Genomic DNA, 19,658 nt, shown 5'->3' with positions numbered 1-19,658 from the left:
GAGTTTAAAAGGTCTGTGTGAAGACAGAGGATAAAGCTTAGTCTGTGTCAAACCCCTCTCAAACCGAGATAGAGCTTGACCTGCAGAGATGTCAGGGTGTGCCTGTTAGTGTCTCTCTGAGTGTTTTGTTTCCCAGGGTTGGGGTGGGTGATGGATCTGCAGCCTTGCTCTACCTGCCTCTGAGAAGTAAACACGGAGTGAGAGCCCGGTCGGTGCTTGACACAAAGTGGAGGTGTTGTTGACACGGCTGTGAAGGGGACGAAAATCCATGAAACACATTTGCACGAACACCACAGGTTTACGACCTCATTCAGGCATACGTGTTCACATCTTCTACTGCCTGAGGTGGTAGCTTGTAACATCAGGGTCAGACCTGTGTCCTATAGTGAATACAGTAACCAGCTAGGCTAAGTAACCATAACCAGCTAGGTTAGATAACCATTTAGGTTAGATAACCATAACTAGCAAGGTTAGGTAACCATAACCAGCTAGGCTAGGTAACCATAACCAGCTAGGCTAGGTAACCACAGTGGAAATACAAACACAAATAAAAGTATGAGCGCTCTTGTGTGTCTGCGCTGACGAACAGACTCCAGTTGTCGGCTGTACCTCAGTGTGTGTGGGTGTTCATATGTGTGCGTCCCGGTGTGTGTCTGTCACTGTGTGTGTGTGCGTCTCTGTGTGTGTGTTAGGCACACACTCTGAGCTCAGTGATTAACTGTCTGAGTAGGATATTTGAATCACTTTACTTTTCCAGGGTTGTCAAGAACGACACAGACTTTCCACAGCTGAACAGACTGAGATAACCACAGGACTGCAGGCCAGTGATGAAATGAAACACTGGATGACTCCATTTTCATTTACCAATATATCACCGTAGATAAACTCAAGAGTGAGAAAATGTTTCAAATTGAGAAGATAAAATAAACACATATCCTTGTAAATCAAGCTTGAGTCTGTGTGGTTTAAGAAAACGTTGGGACCGTGAGTATTTTGGGCGTGTTATCGTGGTTGAGTAGAGATGAACCGCTTGGTCTTTTGTCTGAGATGACCGAGGTGAAGGCTTGCATCACAAAGTATTTTGGTAACCCATTGAAGATGTGAAATGTTAAGCGTATTAGTCACCAGAGATGTAGTTTAACTAGGGATGAAGGTCATTTGATCGTCCCAGTGCTGTTTTGTATGGGGCGCTTGTTAGCTGTGTGTGGAGAGGAGAGAGTTCTGCTGGGCAGCGGGTCTGGTTCCCAGCTGTCTGCCTGTCCACTGATCCCCTGTCTTCCTTCTGACTAGCAATGAGCGCACATGCAATGAGGGCACATGCAATGAGGGCATATGCAATGAGGGCACATGCAATCAGGGCACATGCAATGAGGGCACATGCAATGAGCGCACATGCAATGAGGGCACATGCAATGAGGGCACATGCAATGAGGGCACATGCAATGAGCGCACATGCAATGAGGGCACATGCAATGAGCACACATGCAATGAGGGCACATGCAATGAGGGCACATGCAATGAGGGCACATGCAATGAGGGCACATGCAATGAGCGCACATGCAATGAGGGCACATGCAATGAGCGCACATGCAATGAGGGCACATGCAATGAGCGCACTTGCACACTCATCCAGAGCTTGAGACGAACGGAGAGGAGTTTCATGCGACGTTACAGTGAGTGAGAGGCCTTGACAAAACACAATAACAACATTTGTAGGAAATCCAGGTGTTCAATAACTTGTTGAGGGATTTTACAGACAGTCAAACGCACACCTGACTGGTCCTGAAGGGGATGGATGTGGGTTTCTCAAGGTCGGGTGGGTGGGAGGTGCTCGAATCTGGCTGCTGCCTGTGAATGTTTCGCTGTGTGTGAGGAGAAAGATAAACACTCATTTCACACTCTTCCCTAATGGAGATCCTCTTAAGCTGCTGTTGTTTACCGTCACACATTGACAGTAAATCCCCAAGAAATGCTGTGAATGATCTTCATGCCAGTGGGAGCACCACACAAGAGCACCCAGCTTGTTCCCCCACGTCAACAAGACGGATCCCTTCATACACTCGCAGGAAATGGATGAAACAAAATGATGCCGTGAAGAAGAACGTTCCTCATTCCATCCTATGTTACAGCTTTATCGCTGTGAGCGAGTGAGTCAGAGTGTGTGTGTGTGCGTGTGTGTGTGTGGGGGGGGGGGGGTTCTCCCTGGCAGAGCTTCACAGCGGTGTCAAGGCCTGAGGGTGAGGTCTGCCTTGAGGCAGCAGCAGCTGTTCTCCGTTCTCCAGGACCTGCCGGAGGTTCAGGCACTGGTCAAACAGCGACCTTCACTGCCAACACGCCGGACCTATAGCCTCACAGAGACCGCTGCCTTTTATCTCTCCTCTATCTCTCCCCTCCTAGACGGAGAGCGCCTACTGAAGGAGGACGCCACAGAGGGAGAGCACCGCAAACCAAGAGCACCACAGGAGAAGGCCATTCTATGAGAAGAGCCTCACCGAGGGGAAGCACAGTCGAGGAAGAGCACCGTGCGGTCGAAGCACCATAGAAGAAGAGCTTCAAAGAGAAGCACTGTCGAAGAAGAGGCTCCATAGAAGGCATAACGGAGAGAGCGCCGTTAAACGGTATGACCTCACCCCGGTTACGAGCGCCTCGTCGTGCCATTCCCATGACGCTGCGAAGACCACGGGTTGTTGTTTTGAAACGTTTGATGTGCACGTTGTTACTCAACGACTCAGGAAGTCGTTCTGACATCTTCTGGATTCGAGAACAGATACTGTTTAGACCTCCAAGACACAGCTGTAAGAGTCTGGTACTAACAACTAACACCAGATTAAAACGCAGAAACAAATAAATCATCCTGCCAAATGGGTGATTTTACATCTTTATTCAGTGAACAGGTTATCTTGGGGCTTGCCTTTCACAAAGTAGATGAGGTGACAGATTTATCCTCTGTCAAGGAGGTCACAGCAATAATTGGTGCCGTTGGCTGTTACTTGGCAACCACTTCACAGCCACCCAATCCAAACCAAGTCACACTTTCATTTTAAAATCTATCGAGTGTAAGATTTTCTTTGTCGTTGGTCCAACTGGCTTAGTGGGTATAGAGCAATGACAAGGAGAGGGAGAAGGACAGGAAGTTTCCTTACGTGGGTAGTGTATACATTATACAAGGTAGAAAGGTAGAAAATGACTCAAGGCCCAAATAATCTGACTTCCAATCTACTGTATATCTAAATCTTAATCCTGTGGCACCTATCTGATGTGCATGTAAAGACGACGACTACTGGAGATTTAACATTTATTGTGCCAAATCCCATCATAGTGTGGTATTAGCCACTGGGTGTCTTTTCCTTGGCTGTAGATTCCGTAAATGTGTTGTGTTGGAGACTCTTCATCGAGAGGAATCCTGTTTGTCCTCACGGCCCAGAACATGATCTGCACATGGGCCAAACTCAGAAGAGCAACAAACTAAGCCGCATCAAAACAAGTCTCATTACCAGGGTGTAAACAGAGCAGTTGTGTCCAGCGTTGCCGAGATGGTGAGGATGTAGCGACACTGAGGTAAACATTTATTCAAGGGAAGTGCTCAGCCACCCCTGCTGTTGGGTAGACCTCCACCTCGCTTCTTACCATCCTGCAGCATGCAGCCACTAGCCTGCAGCCACCATCCTGCAGCATGCAGCCACCATCCTGCACCTTGTTCAGTGTGAGCAGATTGAGGCACCCTACGAACCTGTCTGCACAGTGTCATGTGTTTGTGTCAGGCTGAGGGAGGTTTTTGTGGATTTCTCCGCCTGTGTGTTGCTTGCCAGCCCTCTCATTTTAGCATGTCAGCCCCACAAATACACATGGATGGGATGATGACTCAGAGATGCACAGGCATGGCCGAGAAAGCAATACAAAAAAACGACTTTGAGGGAGTGTCACTGCTATTCTTTATAATAAATGATTAAAGATAAAGAAATTAAAAAGTTACGTGTGTTAGAATATGTGTGTATTGGAAATGTACAGGTGTGTGTGTGTGTGTGCAGAAGGAGAGTACAGGACGTGTGTGCATGTGCAGTCACTCGACACATGGATACACACACACAAAAACGCCCACACACACACTCCTCTGGTACATAGATCTAGACTGTTCCACCAGCCTGGTGTATTACACCATGTGTAGGTTTAAGGACACTTAAGCACACAGGAAATGTAGGAGGATTTCCAAAATATGACTGGACTTACAATGTTATGTTTGGGAATGTGCCTACACAGCATGCCCCACACACCCACACACGCGAACAAACACACACACACCTATCACAAGGGTCACCAGAAGGTTAGCTACAGTCCAGGTGGGAGCGCGGGTCAGAAAATAGTGGCCTGTGGTCTTGGTACAATAACTCAACGAGAAGGAACCTGGTCCTGGATGAGTGTGAGGAAAGACTGAAGCCTGTGGTGGGAACGAACATCGTCTCACCGCCGTGGAGGGACATCCCAACAACGAAATGACGGAACGATCCTTGTGGAAAGACCCAGAAAAACAAACGGATAAGGAACCACCGTAGGAGACGGGAGGAGACGGTCCAGTGCAAGCACATCCTGAGGGTCACAGGGCGAGGACGGGGGACAGAGCGAGGCCGAGAAAGACACGGAGAGAGAGAAAGAAAGCAGATGTTGAAACACTTCATTGAACGCCGAGGAACAGAGCACAAACACGTAGCCTAGCGAGCTAGCTGTGCGTTGACATCCGCTGACTCGGCCGAAATGAAAACAACGATCCTCCTCAAACAACCTGTGATGAAATGTTTATTTATGCAGAAGAAGAATAGCCGCCCAAGGAGGAAGACAGGGGCGGTAGAACTAGGAAGTACGACGATCTTAGAGTGTTCAAAGCTAGCTGTGGTTCGTCACAACGGAGTCAGGGTGCCTGCATGCCGTGGTGCCCCAGGAAGGGAGGGGGGATCTAGGGTAAGAAGGGGTTGGTGGGCCTGGTGTGGACACCGCTCCTGGAGCCCGGCGAAAGGTAGACGCCGCTCTCCTCCTGCCAGGTGTTGCGTCCGGCGCGGCGGTAGTCAGCCGTGTCTGTGAACTGAGACTGGCGCCTCCGGAAGTCGGGCGTCTCCTCCGCCTGGCGTTCCACGCTCACCTGGAGAAGAACAGCAGGGCCCAGACAGAAACAGGAAGGGCAACGTGAATCCCACGAGGCCTGTACAATGTTTTTGGATGTGGATTCACGCGATTGGGTCAACAAGGGATGAGCCATGATAAAAACGTCAAAACATGACGGGTCTTTCTGTCCTTACCGAGGGAAACCAAACCCATCGTAAAGGCTATCTCTACGTTTTTATCTCGTTTTCTCCTAACTGGAGGAACACAGAGAATCTGGAACTCTGCATCTGCGTATAAGATCAGTAGTCTGAACAGGTGTTTTCTGTGGATGTGGCTGAGATTGCATCACAGATGTCCTAAAAAAGCCATCCTATAAAATACAGGCCACAAGAGTTCAGCAAGTCCTGCCTCGTCACGACACATCACATTGGGAACCCATTCACCCACAATACATCTCTTTTTATTTCCTGTTTCAAAGAGGAAATGTGACTTGTTCTTTTCGGGGGTGGGGGTGGGGGGGATTGAAACCGTTGGATGTGAAGCGTTTGCAGGCCAGAGGGATGAATCAGGGATGAGGACCTCAGCTCTGCATACTGGGGGGAATTAGCCATCATATTAAACATCTGTTAGCACTTACGAGAAGGAGGGGGTCAAAAATGAAACAACCCCAAAAATACACTGAGCTAACAACCCTGCTACTGATTAAAGCGCGAGATATTGCTTGTGTTTCCAGAATGTCAAGATGTTTGATGACATAACAAATGATGGGCCGGTACTCTTTCTTCGTTTGGTTTCATCTGCTCTGTGAACCCCCCTGGTCTTACGACTCCTCTAAAACCCACTGAAAGGTGAGGACCAACCTGTCAGAGATTCTGTCAGATTTGACTCACATCAACCCTCATTAGACATAAATATATTTGTATAAAAGGAAGGAGTACGACACACAGAGATGAGTGGAGGAAGCAAACTCTGATCAGACCAATCCTCATTCATTATGAAACCCCCCAAATCATATTCATGATGTATTACATTCAATTTATAAATAATCGTCTGTTTACTATCTTGATGTGATTACAGTATCTGTTATTATTTGTTGGTCCCCACTCACCTCCTCCTTAATGGCGCCATACGGGGGCAGGTAATCCACGTTATATGTGGAGACCAGCTCACTGGAGGGAGGGACAGGAGGTTAAAACAAACTCACCCGACAGCACGAGTTACTGCCTCAAATACCACAGGAGCAGGAATATCCACCTCTGTCCTGGACAAGCGACCCTCCCCATTCAGCTGGTTAACGAGCTCATCATTAGAATCAGGTGTGCTTAATTAAGGTTGAATTGTGACAGCTCTCCAGACTAGTCTATAGAGGGTGTGGAACGCTTTCACACATGCACAAACAATCTGGGCAATTAAACACAAATTTCCCTTCAATGTCGTGCTTGCAGATTAAACGTGGGCATCCTAAGTGAGTGCAATTAAGTAATAACCTAGGCTACATCCTTTAGTAATAGGCATTTGAGGAAGTTCATGTATTATACAGCTGTCTTGCGCCCCCTTCTGGTGATAGATGGTGACACAACTGAGTAGTTCAGAGAGAAGAACACTTTTGCAGTAGAAATCCTATTCAAGTAGAAATAAAACAGTGTCTTACATCTGATTATGGCCAGGGGGATGACGTGGCAGAACGTCATTGGTCACCAGCCCAGCTGCATCCTTGCTGTGATAAAACCAGACAATATACTGCAGTATAACAAAATAACATTACAAATGAAACAAAGTAAACAACTCACAGGCTCCGCCCCCCGCCCTCTCTCATTGGCCACCTCAAAGGGGATCCACCACATTCATTTCATGTCAACCCAGACACCCAACATATGACTCCCGTAGACTTCCCCTGTGGTGGTGATGCGCCAGCAGAGTTAGCAGGTGTAGCAGGTCTCTCAGGCTGTCTCACCTGGGCAGAGTCCGCATGTTAAAGTGTGCAGACTGGAAGTGCTCGGCTGTGACCATGGACCTGGGGCTTCCCCTGGCCTGGTTCTTCTCCTCCAGGGGGCTCTGGGCCATCTGGGCCCCGGTGCTGGTGGTCCAGTCCTGCAGAGAGGGAGGGGGGAGGGAGGGGAGGGCTGTGAAGATGCTGCAGTCCCCAGCCTTGCTCTGGGACGGATGTTTAGGGGATAGATTGCACATGGACTTTCACTTGTGTATATAGTGCTGTATATTGCACTATGAACACACACTGACTCACCTGCACACGTGCTTAGTCCTACACAGTTCCACACACAGTCATACATACTAACACACTCTCACACACACAGTCATACATACTCACACACGCTCACTCACACACTCTCTCACACACACGTAAATGTTTGCTCTGTGTCTGGTACTTCATCAAACTCCTTTAGACAGACACGTTGTTCATGAAGGCTGTTGGACAGGTTGGAGAAGATCAGAAGTCAGCCTACTCACCGCATCCATCATGGTTCCAAGGTGTTTGTATGTGGATTTGCTGAGGGTTTTTATCTGTCCAGCAGGACACTGCGTGAAGTCATAGTCTTTGGGTTCCGCTTCCCTGTGCTTATGCCTGGAAACAGTTGTAAACATTTTATGGATCGTTGCCAACAGGCAGCGCCCGACTTCAGACAGATTATGTCAGAAGAAGCTACTCACCAGTCCGAAATGAGGGTGCGTCTGCTGTAAGACATTTTAGACGTGAGAGACGGCAGATCGATGAACGACAAAACCACCGGGTACGAACAAAAGCCTATCTATAGCATGAAAAGAAACTTCCACATTACATTTAATTCGTGAAGTGGCGTCAAAACTCCACATTATGACGTCGTAGATTGTTTGTAACGTGAATACCCAAATGTTTTACTATACTCACGAGATAAACATTGCCTTGATGTTATAGGAATGGAATGTTGAAAACTACTACATTGTTACATCAACAATGCTTTAATTCGACACTTGAGAATGTTCGCGCAAACGGTTACCATGGTGAGCTTGATCGCTGGAAACCAGGTGACCCAAACTAGCTAATAAGAGCCACGTCACAAATAAAACATAAATAGGAGCAAAGTTTTGTTGTTTAAAACATATAATAAACAGTTGGAAAATATCTGCTACACAATGGACCTTAAGTTTCTGGGTGTGATCCCTCACTTCTCCCAAAATGTCTTCCATTTATTTTCTGTGACAGCATTTCTCGTGGCCTTCTCTGAGGCTGTGTCCCCCAACACTGAAAGCACATGTCTGTCACACGGACCACAAGGACAACAGGACACAAGCTCAAAGGTCTATTTAATAAATGCATTTACATGGTTTAACAATTCGCCCTCTTCCAAAACACCATGAGACATACAGTGATAATGCAGCCTTTGCATACATGATCACGAAGATGGACTTCTGGAAGCAGGGCACAATAACTGGCTCACTGACCTCCAGTTCAGTGTACTGTAAGTAGATTGACAGGAAAGCTGGTAGGCCCTTAGTCACGGTAACATGGATGAACTAGCCCCAGAGCGCAGCAGCAGACACAGTGTACAGTACAATAACAAGAGCACTTGTCGAGGAGAGACAGACGGCAGCAGTACGGTGAGTCACCATTGAGATGCATTAGATACCCGACGATCCCAGGGATCCCTCTCTGTCGTGGAAACACTGTTGCCTAATCACCTGACTTCACCTGACCAACCCGCCTGATCTGGGGGGGGTCTGCTGGGCAGGTAACAGGTGTCTCCTTGGGCCGACTGGGTCACCTTGGACGGACTGGGTCACCCGACATCGGCGGGGGGGCTCTCCTGTGGACTCAACTCCTCCCCCAGCCACGAAGAGGAGCAACACACAAACAACAACAACTGCCATCTCCATGTCCGAAGGGCCTTTATTCAGTTTACATGATCCTTGTTAAACTCTTTATGAAGATCTGGACGTTCTAGGTCAGCTAGAGTTCCCCCACAATTTCAACCCCAAAACCAGACAGAACCCCCCACACACCATGCCGGTAACTGTGTACCAAGCGGCAGCGCCCAACAGTTCCATTCTGCTGTTCAACCATTCCATTTCCAATACTTTGTATTTTCCAAAGAGGGGCCGGTTCAAAGGCTGGGCTGGGCATTCAAACATGCGAGTCACAATGCTTTCACGCTCTAATTTTCATTTGTTTTCGTGCATAACCCGTTCGTGTCACACTTTTGCTTCCCTCACTTTCCTTTTGTAACGTGAAAAGGCCGCGGAGGAGGTGACGTCTTCCACCCCGGCCCCGGGTGGTCATGAGGGGCGAGGGGAAAGGGACGAGAGGGGGGTAGAGATTCTGTCTTTGAACAGGGGGTGGGGGACAGGAGACAAGAGACATTCCACACACAGATGAGGTAAAAGCGCCTCGCAGACACAACACCCTGAACGACGACAAGTACAAATTTTTGGTTGGAAAAATCAAATGAAAAGGTCCATCAGTTAAAATCAAAAATAAACTGTAGCATGGGAAACCTGTGGAGTGTGGTATGTCTAGATGTACAAGTGTTAGCAGTTGAACCAGGCAGCGCACTAGCAGTTAAACCAGGCAGAGCACTAGCAGCTGAACCAGGCAGAGCACTAGCAGCTGAACCAGGCAGAGCACTAGCAGTTCAACCAGACAGAGCACTAGCATCTAAACCAGGCAGAGCGCTAGCAGCTGAACCAGGCAGAGCGCTAGCATCTAAACCAGGCAGAGCACTAGCATCTAAGCCAGGCAGAGCACTAGCATCTAAACCAGGCAGAGTACTAGCAGCTGAACCAGGCAGAGCGCTAGCAGCTGAACCAGGCAGAGCACTCGCATCTGAACCAGGCAGGACTGAAGCCTCGCAGAGATGTGAAGCCTGTAGGAGTGATGATTAGCGTCCCAGCATTAGGAAATATGGCAGCAGCTTCCACCAAGTCTTTCACTGAAACAGGGCCATGCTAATGCTAACACACAACAAGTACGAAGCTCATTAGAGGGGCTGAGGGTCCACTGACAGAAAGTAGTGGCCTCCTTTTGTTTATGTCCCCTGGTTAAATGCTGTAGGGGGAGAGGGGGTCCCAGAGGCTAAGGCATCATCAATCAAACATGCACAACCAAACACAAAAGCATCTAATGCACACACATGTTCCTGTGGTAAATCCTAGGTCGTTATAGTAGTGAACTTATGACGAAGTAGCAAAGGTTTGAGATCTCGTGGTCACACAAGGGGTTCCATATATATTTAAACTTTTCAGACCACGTGAACATTTTTAATAAAGATGTTACTTTTGGGGGGGGGGGGGGCAAAGGTTGAGGATAAACTTTTGTGCCAATAAATTATTTAACACTTAATTTCTCTCTCATCGGATTGTTCACTACCTTAAGTTGTAATAACAGGTTCTGGATAAAACATTACCCAGTATTATTACGCAATAAAACATCAAGTTTCTCTCTCAGATTTGATTACTATGAATCAAGGGTAGTAGTAGTAGTACTTTAGCATCAACACAATATAACCACTGTATACTCAAATACAAAATAAAAATGTTTACACAGATTTCCTGTTCAATTGATTACAAGGAGGCGCGAGCAGAGCGCTTTCCCAGCCCGGTCGACCTGACCGACCGCAGCAGGTTTGAGCACGACCGCAGCGCTCCAGTCTGCCTGGCCGCGCCTTGCCTGTCTCCGCTGTGCCTCCAGGAGGAGTAGGGAGGGCGCTCTCTTACAATCAGATCAAATCAACTAGTGTTCATCTGCTATCCATAGTCCTCTAAATACACAATGCCACTTCATTCAGTCTGAGAGGCCGGGCATGCACCTGCACGTCGTTAGCTGATGAGGTGAGACACATTACAGGGTCAGGGATTTCACGCCGACATGCTCAGTTTGCCCCCCCCCCATCTACACCCCGGATGTCGGGAGTCCCTGGGATTCCGGCAGGCGGTAGAGTCCCGGAGATGGATCTGAGGACAGCTCAGGAGGACGGAGGTTGAGGGTTTAGCCCCAGAACACGGTCCTGCTGGACGGCGCCCCTCAGAGCCAGGCAGGGGCGTCTGCCGCTGCCTCCCCCGGGAACAGACGGGGCAGACGGGGTCTACGGCTGAGGCGTCGCGTCCTCCCCGACTGACGGCACGCGTTCACCTCACCCCGACGGGCGAGATGCCCGAGTCCGGCCTTTGTATTTACACGCGACAACTAAAAAATAATAATAATAATTAAAAATAACCAGAACGGTCAAAGTTCATAGAACTCTTTTTTTCCCTCTCTCAGGACAGTTTGAGGGAGTGGCATAGCAGAGTGCAGAGAGCAGCGATGGGCCAGCCTCCTGAGCAAGACAACATTTTACACAATATTTACACATATACAAGGGGGTGGGATTGGGGGTGTGGGGGGGGGGGGGGGGGGGGGGGGGGGGGGAAGAGTCCAGGCCAGCCAGCCAGAGGACCAGGCGTTCTTCGAAACGACCCAATCTCTGTTACGTCGATGAATGAAGCAGGTTTTAGTCCCCCAGTCGCAGGGAGCCGAGTCAGGAGTGGAGAACTTCCTGTCCGCCTCTGGTGTTTGAGTGAATGGAGTGTCTGAGAGGAGCCAGCTGCCGGTGGCTGGGGGGGGGGGTCCTGGATGGACACGGGGAGGAGAGGGGAGACCGAGGGGGAGTGAGAGAGGAAGGGGAGGGCGAGGGGAGGACGGTGGTGTGTGTCCTGGGGTGAGATGGGAGAATGGTCCTGGCTAGTAAAAACTGTTAGGGGGGGAATTTTCCAGAAGTCTAGCACCAATAACAATCAGGTCTTGGTCTGACATCACCACTTTTGGGGGGGTGAAATAGAGGGGGGAGGGGGAGATTCCCTCAGTCTTCTGGTCTTGCAGAAGCAGTGAAGCAGATGATGGCTCCGACCTCTAACCTCCAGCCCGTGTCCCTCTCTCTCTCTCTCTCCCTCCTCCTCCTCCTCCTCACACGCCGTTTGCAGTCATCTTGCTCTTCGGGGTCATCTCTGCCGCCTTGGCCTTAGGGGGAGGGTAAAGGTCAAAAGTCATTTCGTGTTGTACTGCCGTTATCTTGGCTCGAGCCCCTGGTCTCAAGGCCGACACATACGAGGCCCAGGTGTCTCCTCATTTACAAAGCGAGTATATTTGCCATATGTTTCCAGGGCGGGTTACGGGCATCGATAAAAGTATTATTGCATCGACTGAAAGATTTAGAAACGTCAAAAGCTTAAGTGCTGTTGTGGGGCTCTGTTTGTGTGTGTGTGAGATAAGAATGTCACGCGAGTGGCCAGAGGTTCACAGAGATATGACATCCGAGGGAGACCTAATCCTACGTGGGACAGCGACCACATGACGGGAAGAGTAAAGGGTCAGGTGGGGGGGGGACTGACCTGGATGACCTGCGCCGGGGTCAGAGGCTTGTCTGAGAGCACAGGAGCCTTGTCCTTCAACTCCTCGATCTGAAACACACACACCAAGGCATGACACACCTGTCTACCACGCCACATCAGAGGAGTGTGTGTAGGTGTGTGTGTGTGTGTGAGAGAGACAGAGATGACGTACCGGTCTGTCCTTGATGATGAGAGCAGGGTCGGCTAGTAGCTCGGCTGAGACTGAAGGAGGGACTGCTTCAGTGTTCTCCACAGGAGGTGGAGACTTCTACAACACGCACACACGGAAATCTGGTGATTTGATCGTCTTAGAGCAAGGATGTAGGTCACAGGGGTTTCTTATGTTCTTGGTTTGTTTGGGAGTGAGTTTGTATTTGCAGGTGTTTGAGAGTGTGTGTGAGTGTGTGTATTTGCAGGTGTGTGTGTGTGGGAGACAGTTACCTCTAGCTTGGCGACAGGCGGGATGATGGGGGGCTTGGGTTTGAGGTCGGTCAGGTACATGGCTCTGGAGAGCAGGAGCAGGGAGGGAGGCACGTTCTCCTTCAGGTGCAGGTCCAGCCACTACACACACACACAGATAGTGTGTGAGACAGAGAGAAGTGTGTGTTTGAGAGTGAGAACGTGTGTGAGAGAGAGAGAAGTAGGTGTGTGTGTGTGTTTGAGAGTGAGAACGTGTGTGAGAGAGAGAGAGAGTGAGAGAGAGACGTAGATGTGTGTGCGTGCGTGCGTACCTGTTGCAGCTGCTGGCGTAGCTGGTCGCTGGTGAGCCCCAGAGACCTCATGCCTCTGCTACGGCAGGCTGCCTGCAGCTCTGACACACTCATGGCCGGCACGCCCTCCCCAGCTATCATCTGGGGGGGGAGAGAGACAACAACAAGCCCAGTTAGCAACCCAAAATAGGAACCCCCCCCCCCCCCACAGCCACCCTAACCACCCCCCCCACAGTCCCCCCCTTCACCTCGTCGTCGGCCTTGATGGTGCGCAGCTGCATCATGAGCTGGAACCTCAGCAGGTTGTTGGTGCCGATGGGCTGCAGCTCCAGCAGCTTGCACAGCGCCACCAGCTGGGGGCGCTCCAGGTGCTCCAGGGTCAGCTCGTCCTCAAACAGCTTGGAGAACTTCACGATGTCCTTGGTGGTGGGCTGCTCGCCCGTGTGACGTACCTGGAGGGGGGCGGGGGTTACAGGGTTAAGACCCGGGGTCAGCTGTGTGGGTTAGAGGGGGGGGGGGCGCTAGCTGGCCCAGCGAGGAGGAAGCAGTCGGACAAAACGCGTGTCGGGCCCAAGTTCAGACTTCGGGGGTTCACGTTGGCTGGGCTAGTCTTTGTCACGTGGCGCTTCAACTTCTTGAGTGGAAATATAGTTTAAAAATACATTCAAATGACGGACCTACTAGACTGTTTGTGAGTGAAACTCGGTGCTTTGGCTTACAGGAATCACATGGGGCTGGGTTCCTACTCTTTTGTACTTCTGGGTCCAGACAGAAACACGTGGTCTGAGTCTCACTAGTGTGGGTCTAGACCCAGGAGAGGCAGGAAGGAGACTGCACTACCGTCGCTAGAGAAACCTGGAGGGGTCTGGGAGACTTAAACATGGTTCTCTGTTTAAAACCACTTGATGGCTGGACCCAGAGGTTGGACTCCTCTGTGTCTCACTGCTATCAAGGTGCGTGTGTCTGTGAGAGCGCGAAACCTTTGACTCCCCTGTTTTCTGGGTAGAGTGATTCACGTCTGATCGACACGTGAGAGATAAGAGTTTTAAGACTGCACAATAGCAGGCCTCCTTGCACGCACACACGCGCGCGCAGCACAAGCGTGCAACAGACACTTAACAACCCAGGAATGGTAAAGGGGAGGGGGGGGAGAGAGAAACTTCAGAGCTCGGCTCTGACCTCTGACCCTGTCTATGTTTACCTTGCTGACTGACAGACTGACTGACTGACGGGCCGGCTGTCTGTCGGTCTGACTAGGAAGTAAAGACGTGCGTCTTTGTAAACACCGCAGCCCCAGCGGTGACCGTGTACCGTAAACAAGTCTTAAATCACAGCCGGGGGTTCCCGGGCTCACGGTTGTGCCCGGGCCCGTCGTCCCGTTTACCTTCTGCACGTATGTGGAGAAGCGCTGGGTCTCGTCCTCCGTCAGGGCCTTGGCCTTGTTCCGGAGAGCCAGCTCTGCTATCGTCTCCTGCAGGAACTTGGCCAGCTCCAGCTTGGCAGCCAGACCCTTCTTCTGTTTCTCCTCCTGGGAGAGGGAGAGGAGGAGAGGGACAGGTAGACGGTAGGGGAGAGAAGGAGGAGAGGGGTGGGTGGGGGAGACATGGTTTTAGACATCTGTCGAGACGCCCCCCCCCCCCCCCCCCCCCCCCCGCCCCTCTCCTGTCTTTGTGACGCACCAGCAAACCACCAGGCTGATCATGGGGGGAACGTTGTATCCCTTTTTTTTTTTTTTTCTGACAGGAGTGTGAGTGTGTGTGTGTGAGCACGAGGGCATATCTAGGAGCCAGCCAGCCGTGGTGCTCGCAGATGACAACACCGGGGCTGACCGACTCCCTGCTACTTCAATGTACATGTCAACAACTGGAACAATCCCTGATCCTCTTAACTAAGGCATGACGTTACATCACATGACCTCCAGCAGGGAAGAAAGCCTGCAGCAGCTAATCCAGATCTGTACAATACTGTACACAGACGTAGCACTGTACTGTAGCCAGGCTCCATGTGAAGCCAGGCAGAGCCAGATCTAAACACAGCTGCTATCTTAACAGGCAGGGCAGAACAGGAGGTGGAGGGGGAGGGGGGAGGAGGTGTGGAGTCGACGGCGGGGTGGAGGTGAAGGGAGCGAGGGAGGCACCTTCTTGTCCTCCGTCTCGAAGGTGGAGGGCAGCATGTCGGGGAAGAGCTTCAGGAAGACGGGCAGCAGGAACTCCATGAAGGGAACGATGATGAAGACGATGAAGGGGACCAGGCGGAACAGGTCGGCACAGGTCCTCATCAACTGGAGACAGAGAGAGAGAGAGAGAGAGAGAGAGAGTAAAAGGAGAACAGTTAGAGGAACAGCCCTTAGTCTTGTCTGATGAGGTTATAGCAGCGTGGAACGACGCTGGTGTCCAGGCTGCCCCAGGCCCAGGCTGCAGTCAGTCCCCCAGGGGTGACCCCCGCCTCCCTCTGGAAACCCCAGGGAGTCAGCCACTGTCTCTGCCCCACGCGTGAGGACTTCCAGTCCCTTCTTAAAATAGCCCTGCAGCTCTGTATAGTCCTGCCATAGCATTCACATAGGACAGATCATTTTGTGTGTGTGTGTGTGTACGTTGCCATCTGCCTGTGTGTCTGCCTAAAAAAACTAACTCACTAAGGGTAGATCCTTCCATAAAATCAAATCAACCAATCAGCCTTCATTAGGAGGCGTCCACTCACGGACTTCCTATCCCCATAACGAGGAGGTCAGGGTTAAGACCGTCCAATCACAGCAGGTCTGGCAGTGGACCTGGTCCAGTAGAATACACTACCTTCACACCAGCTGGGGCCCCATGGCAACCGCCCGGGACATCCACTTCAACGTGTATGTATGCAGTACGACGTACGCGCATGCAGGCCTGTATGAAGGAGGGTGGTTCCTCTGAGGCTGAAACCACAGCAGCCCCAACTCTCTCACTGTCCGTGCGCCTGTAAGGCCTTCTTACAGGGAGATCAAAAAGGGTTTAACTACAGGAACTCTAAAACCCCCAAAAAGACCATGCCTTTACTGGGCCACTTTATTGGGTCACTAAGTAAACCCTCTACAATTGGAGGGGAGGGGGGGGGGGGGGGGGGGGGCTTTCTCTTCCTCCCCCGGTCTGTACACGACCCAGATCAGATGATTCGAGAGGCATTATTCCACTAAGTTCTCAGGTGCCTGGTGGCACAAAGACTCCATGTTCATTTATTTATTTATTTTGATAGTCTCCCGCCTCGCACTCAGATCATCTGCTAACAGTGTGTTACGTAACGCTGCCAGGCCATGCGCGTGAGGAGGGCATGGTGCCCGACTACAAAAGATCACCAGCTGGAGCACACCTCGCACAGTGCCTGTGGGCTCTGAACATTCCAACTTGCCATTCCGTTCGAATGTGAACCTCGGGCAACTAAGTGTTTTTAGGAGGGTTTGCAGCAGCAGCAGCAAACGTCCGTTTTATCCTGTGGGTTGAGCTACCAGCACTCAACCTACGCTGCACCTGCGTCATGCATGCATTCATTGCTTTCACAGAAAACGTTTGAACGGAGTTAACTAAAATGTATGTACAACAAAGAAAATAATTTAAAATGTTTAATGTTTTGGAAATAAATCTGTTAAGTGAATTTCAGTTTATTTTCAAATGTTCAAAATAATGTGATACGTCTTGTATTGTACACCCAGTATTGTGATACGTATTGAATTGTGAGCTGAGTGTATCGTTACACCCCTACTCTTTAAGCTCTTTCAGTGCCCCAAACTGAATACAACCAGAAAAGGTGGAAGAGGATTTACAAGTGTATGCCCTGTTCCTCCTATGCTATGCTATGCTGTGCAGTGCGGTGCTATGCTATCCTAACCTGGTGAAACCCTACTCCCCTGACCTGGATTCCCCAGCCTGTGTCACGGTCACGCCACTCCGTGTCAGCGTGTAGCACAACCCTGGGAGTCATAGAAACGTCACCAACTCTGGAATTCACCCTTCCAAAGAAGACATAATGGGACAGGGTAGGTCTGCACTAGACAGGGCAGGACACGGGAGGGGAGGATAGGACAAGGACAAACTAAGGCAAGGATGTCCTGCAGGGCCAGTGCAGCCAGTCACAGGCCAGCACGGCAACATCCAGAAAACCCTCCCTCGCCTCGGGTGACGCCCTGGGCAGGAACACCGCTGTGCGTCAGTCCCAGAGTTCAACTGTCAGACCCCGCCTCACAACCTCTGATCAATGTTTACGTGCACGACAGGGGCGGAACCCGACGCTCTCCTCTGAACGCTAACAGACATCCCGTCAACGCCGACCCCCAGGTCTGCACACGTCCCTGGACTCTTACCCGTCTCCTCTCCCTGCGAGAGAGCAGCTGTCCATGCAACAGTCTCCACACCATCCTCCCCGCGATGTTGGTGTCGATCCCCAGGAGTCGGAAGCCGTTATAGTAGTGTTTCATCTCGTCCACTATCCTCTGGCCGACAGACTTCCTCACTACCGCCCTCTCCTGGGTCGGAGGTAGCGATGCGGCTGTGGCAGCTGCTGTTGGGGTGGATGGAGGTGGAGGGGCAGCAGGGTCTTTCTTAACCCCGGGGGGGTCATCCTGGGCTGGGGTGGCACCGGGAAGGGGCTGGGAGTCCTGTTTGGTGTCCTGGAGCCAGACACAGCTGCTGTGTAGCGATCTGGCCAGCAGGGAGGTGCTGTGGGGGCGGGTGGGTCCGTGGGCCCGCGAGCAGTGGGGGTATCCAGCTCGGGAGTGTCTGAGAGGGGGTGGGGTGGATAGGCGTGTGTGGGAGTCCAGGTGGAGCTGGAGGTAGGCGGTGGAGGGAAGGGGGCAGCAGCTGTGCCGTTTAGACAGCAGATAAGACCCCCTGCAAGAAATAAACCAAACACTGCTCAGAGACAATATCCTATCAGTCATTTCATATGGTGTATATTAGTGTGTGTATAAAAAGTCCTACATGCTCAAAGAATGCTAATATAGTTTGTCTATAGCTACTTTCTATATATTGAATTACTTTTGTTTTTTTATGTCCTTATATGATTCATTCACCAATACTGTTTACATCTCGGTCATGTGATGTGTCCAGAGTTACAATCTCGGTTGCAGTCCACATGGTGTAAACACAGCAGCATAGTCCGTTTACCGAGGAGCCGACAGTCTGCTTACAATACTAACTTTATCAGAGGACTTAGTTAGGACGTAATTTGTCTAACTGACCATGGGACAAAATTACTTTTCAAAGAAGCTGCAGTGGTTGTAGCTTGTGTGCTGCATGTGATCCGTTCACTTCTATCTTACCTTGATCTTGTTACAGCCATAAGCACCTGCGGACTGAAGACTGCCATCATAACGGCAGACCGAGACTTCCTGAAAGATAAACAAAAGAGGAAATATTTCGTAAATCCAACGGAAAAGATATAGCTCTAAACTACTTATTGCGAGGTAGAGGTTGCGCCCCACCTGTAGTTCTGATATTAGGAGTCTTGACTCCATGTTGGAAATCAATCAAGTAAGGCAGACGTAGTTACATAATAGCAGATATGCAAGCCACAGTTGCGATAGCACAGCGTGTACATTTCTGTTATGATCGAGCTTACAGTGTCAAGGCTTTATTTAACTTCACTTGTTTTACATGCAAACGTATAGTCAATTACGCGTAAACTACAAATAGGATACAGACAGTCTAGCAATTTTGTCAAATTATCTTTGTGCCCAAATCCAACGACCACCGGCATCTTAACCAAAAGTCGGCAGATAGCCTAGCTCTATGAATGATGTGTGCGTTAACAATACAAACGTAATGATAGAGCCATTTAGATCGTTTCGTCCATCTAGCCTTCAAAACATTCTGTTGACATTTGATTCTTGCAAGGGATTAATACAAGCTAGCGCTAGCTACCTTGAGTACCCGACTTTAGCCAGCACCACTGGAATGCTATTAGCTAACAATACTTACAAATGGAACTAAACAACTAGTTAGCTAGCTAGCTAACAATCATGTAAGACAACAACAAACTCACTAAACTAACAATGCGTTATTTTCAGTCAAATTGCATGTGTTGTCTCAATTAAGTCCGAAAGTTTGCTCAAATACATACTAGCTAAATTGTAAAGCTAGCCCACAGTCATTGGGCCTTGGCAGCCTGTTACTGTTAGCTTGCCACTTGCTAGGAAGCCTAGCCGTGCTGCTACGCTGAAAATGGAAGTCTGATGACGCTGCCGTCCAGCCTCCCTACCTCGAACGTCAAATGTCCTGCTGGGGTTAATGACTGGTCGTCGTAAGGCAGTTTGGCGAGCAAAAAATGATACAATCCATTCACTGTAGTCGGTTGATTGAAAAAGCGAGATGAAAACCAACGACTGTTGTGATAATAAACCCATTTACGAAGGGTGTATTACTTGTGTTCGTTTCGGAATCGTCGTGTTTTCCAGTGCCTTACTATATCCACCCAGACGGCACAGCGTTCAGTGCTGCACTGAAAAAGGTCACGCAAGCATGGCTGATGTTG

The 19,658-nt window shown here is 50.1% G+C and overlaps 2 protein-coding genes across 4 annotated transcripts; both read right to left on the bottom strand.

Moving 5' to 3' along the window:
* Positions 1-3,925: 3,925 nt before the first annotated feature.
* Positions 3,926-8,387, bottom strand: LOC124463937 (protein C9orf135-like). Of its 2 annotated transcripts, XM_047015777.1 has the most exons (7): positions 7,982-8,387; positions 7,765-7,862; positions 7,564-7,678; positions 7,049-7,185; positions 6,746-6,811; positions 6,203-6,263; positions 3,926-5,131 (listed from the first exon to the last, which is right to left on the bottom strand). In XM_047015777.1, the coding sequence occupies exons 2-7, from the start codon at positions 7,797-7,799 to the stop codon at positions 4,949-4,951; spliced, it is 597 nt and encodes a 198-aa protein (XP_046871733.1). In that variant the 5' UTR covers positions 7,800-7,862; positions 7,982-8,387; the 3' UTR covers positions 3,926-4,948. The 2 variants fall into 2 exon arrangements, with proteins under 2 accessions (XP_046871733.1, XP_046871732.1); XM_047015776.1 differs by having other exon boundaries at positions 7,765-8,387.
* Positions 8,388-8,957: 570 nt separating this feature from the next.
* Positions 8,958-19,647, bottom strand: letm2 (leucine zipper-EF-hand containing transmembrane protein 2). 2 transcript variants are annotated; one of them, XM_047015775.1, is made up of 11 exons: positions 19,386-19,647; positions 18,448-18,516; positions 17,491-18,016; positions 15,301-15,444; positions 14,548-14,691; positions 13,412-13,615; positions 13,185-13,304; positions 12,895-13,014; positions 12,626-12,721; positions 12,454-12,522; positions 8,958-12,082 (listed from the first exon to the last, which is right to left on the bottom strand). In XM_047015775.1, the coding sequence occupies exons 2-11, from the start codon at positions 18,495-18,497 to the stop codon at positions 12,029-12,031; spliced, it is 1,527 nt and encodes a 508-aa protein (XP_046871731.1). In that variant the 5' UTR covers positions 18,498-18,516; positions 19,386-19,647; the 3' UTR covers positions 8,958-12,028. The 2 variants fall into 2 exon arrangements, with proteins under 2 accessions (XP_046871731.1, XP_046871730.1); XM_047015774.1 differs by having other exon boundaries at positions 19,549-19,633.
* Between the last annotated feature and the right edge of the window lie 11 nt (positions 19,648-19,658).

This window comes from Hypomesus transpacificus, unplaced genomic scaffold (genome assembly GCF_021917145.1).
Source record: "Hypomesus transpacificus isolate Combined female unplaced genomic scaffold, fHypTra1 scaffold_31, whole genome shotgun sequence".
Taxonomy (NCBI): domain Eukaryota; kingdom Metazoa; phylum Chordata; class Actinopteri; order Osmeriformes; family Osmeridae; genus Hypomesus; species Hypomesus transpacificus.
The sequence above is the reverse complement of the archived record's forward strand: the minus strand, read 5'-3'. Positions and strand labels throughout refer to the sequence as shown.

Coding starts and splice junctions, on each gene's coding strand:
- letm2 (XM_047015775.1), bottom strand. CDS start 18,497: ATGATGGCAGTCTTCAGTCCGCAGGTGCTTATGGCTGTAACAAGATCA. Junction 15,445..17,490: donor CTCGCAGGGAGAGGAGACGG/GTAAGAGTCCAG, acceptor CTCTGTCTCCAG/TTGATGAGGACCTGTGCCGA. Junction 12,083..12,453: donor CCCCGGCGCAGGTCATCCAG/GTCAGTCCCCCC, acceptor CCTCCCCCTAAG/GCCAAGGCGGCAGAGATGAC.
- LOC124463937 (XM_047015776.1), bottom strand. CDS start 7,799: ATGTCTTACAGCAGACGCACCCTCATTTCGGACTG. Junction 6,812..7,048: donor AACATGCGGACTCTGCCCAG/GTGAGACAGCCT, acceptor GTTTTATCACAG/CAAGGATGCAGCTGGGCTGG. Junction 5,132..6,202: donor ATGGCGCCATTAAGGAGGAG/GTGAGTGGGGAC, acceptor GTTCTTCTCCAG/GTGAGCGTGGAACGCCAGGC.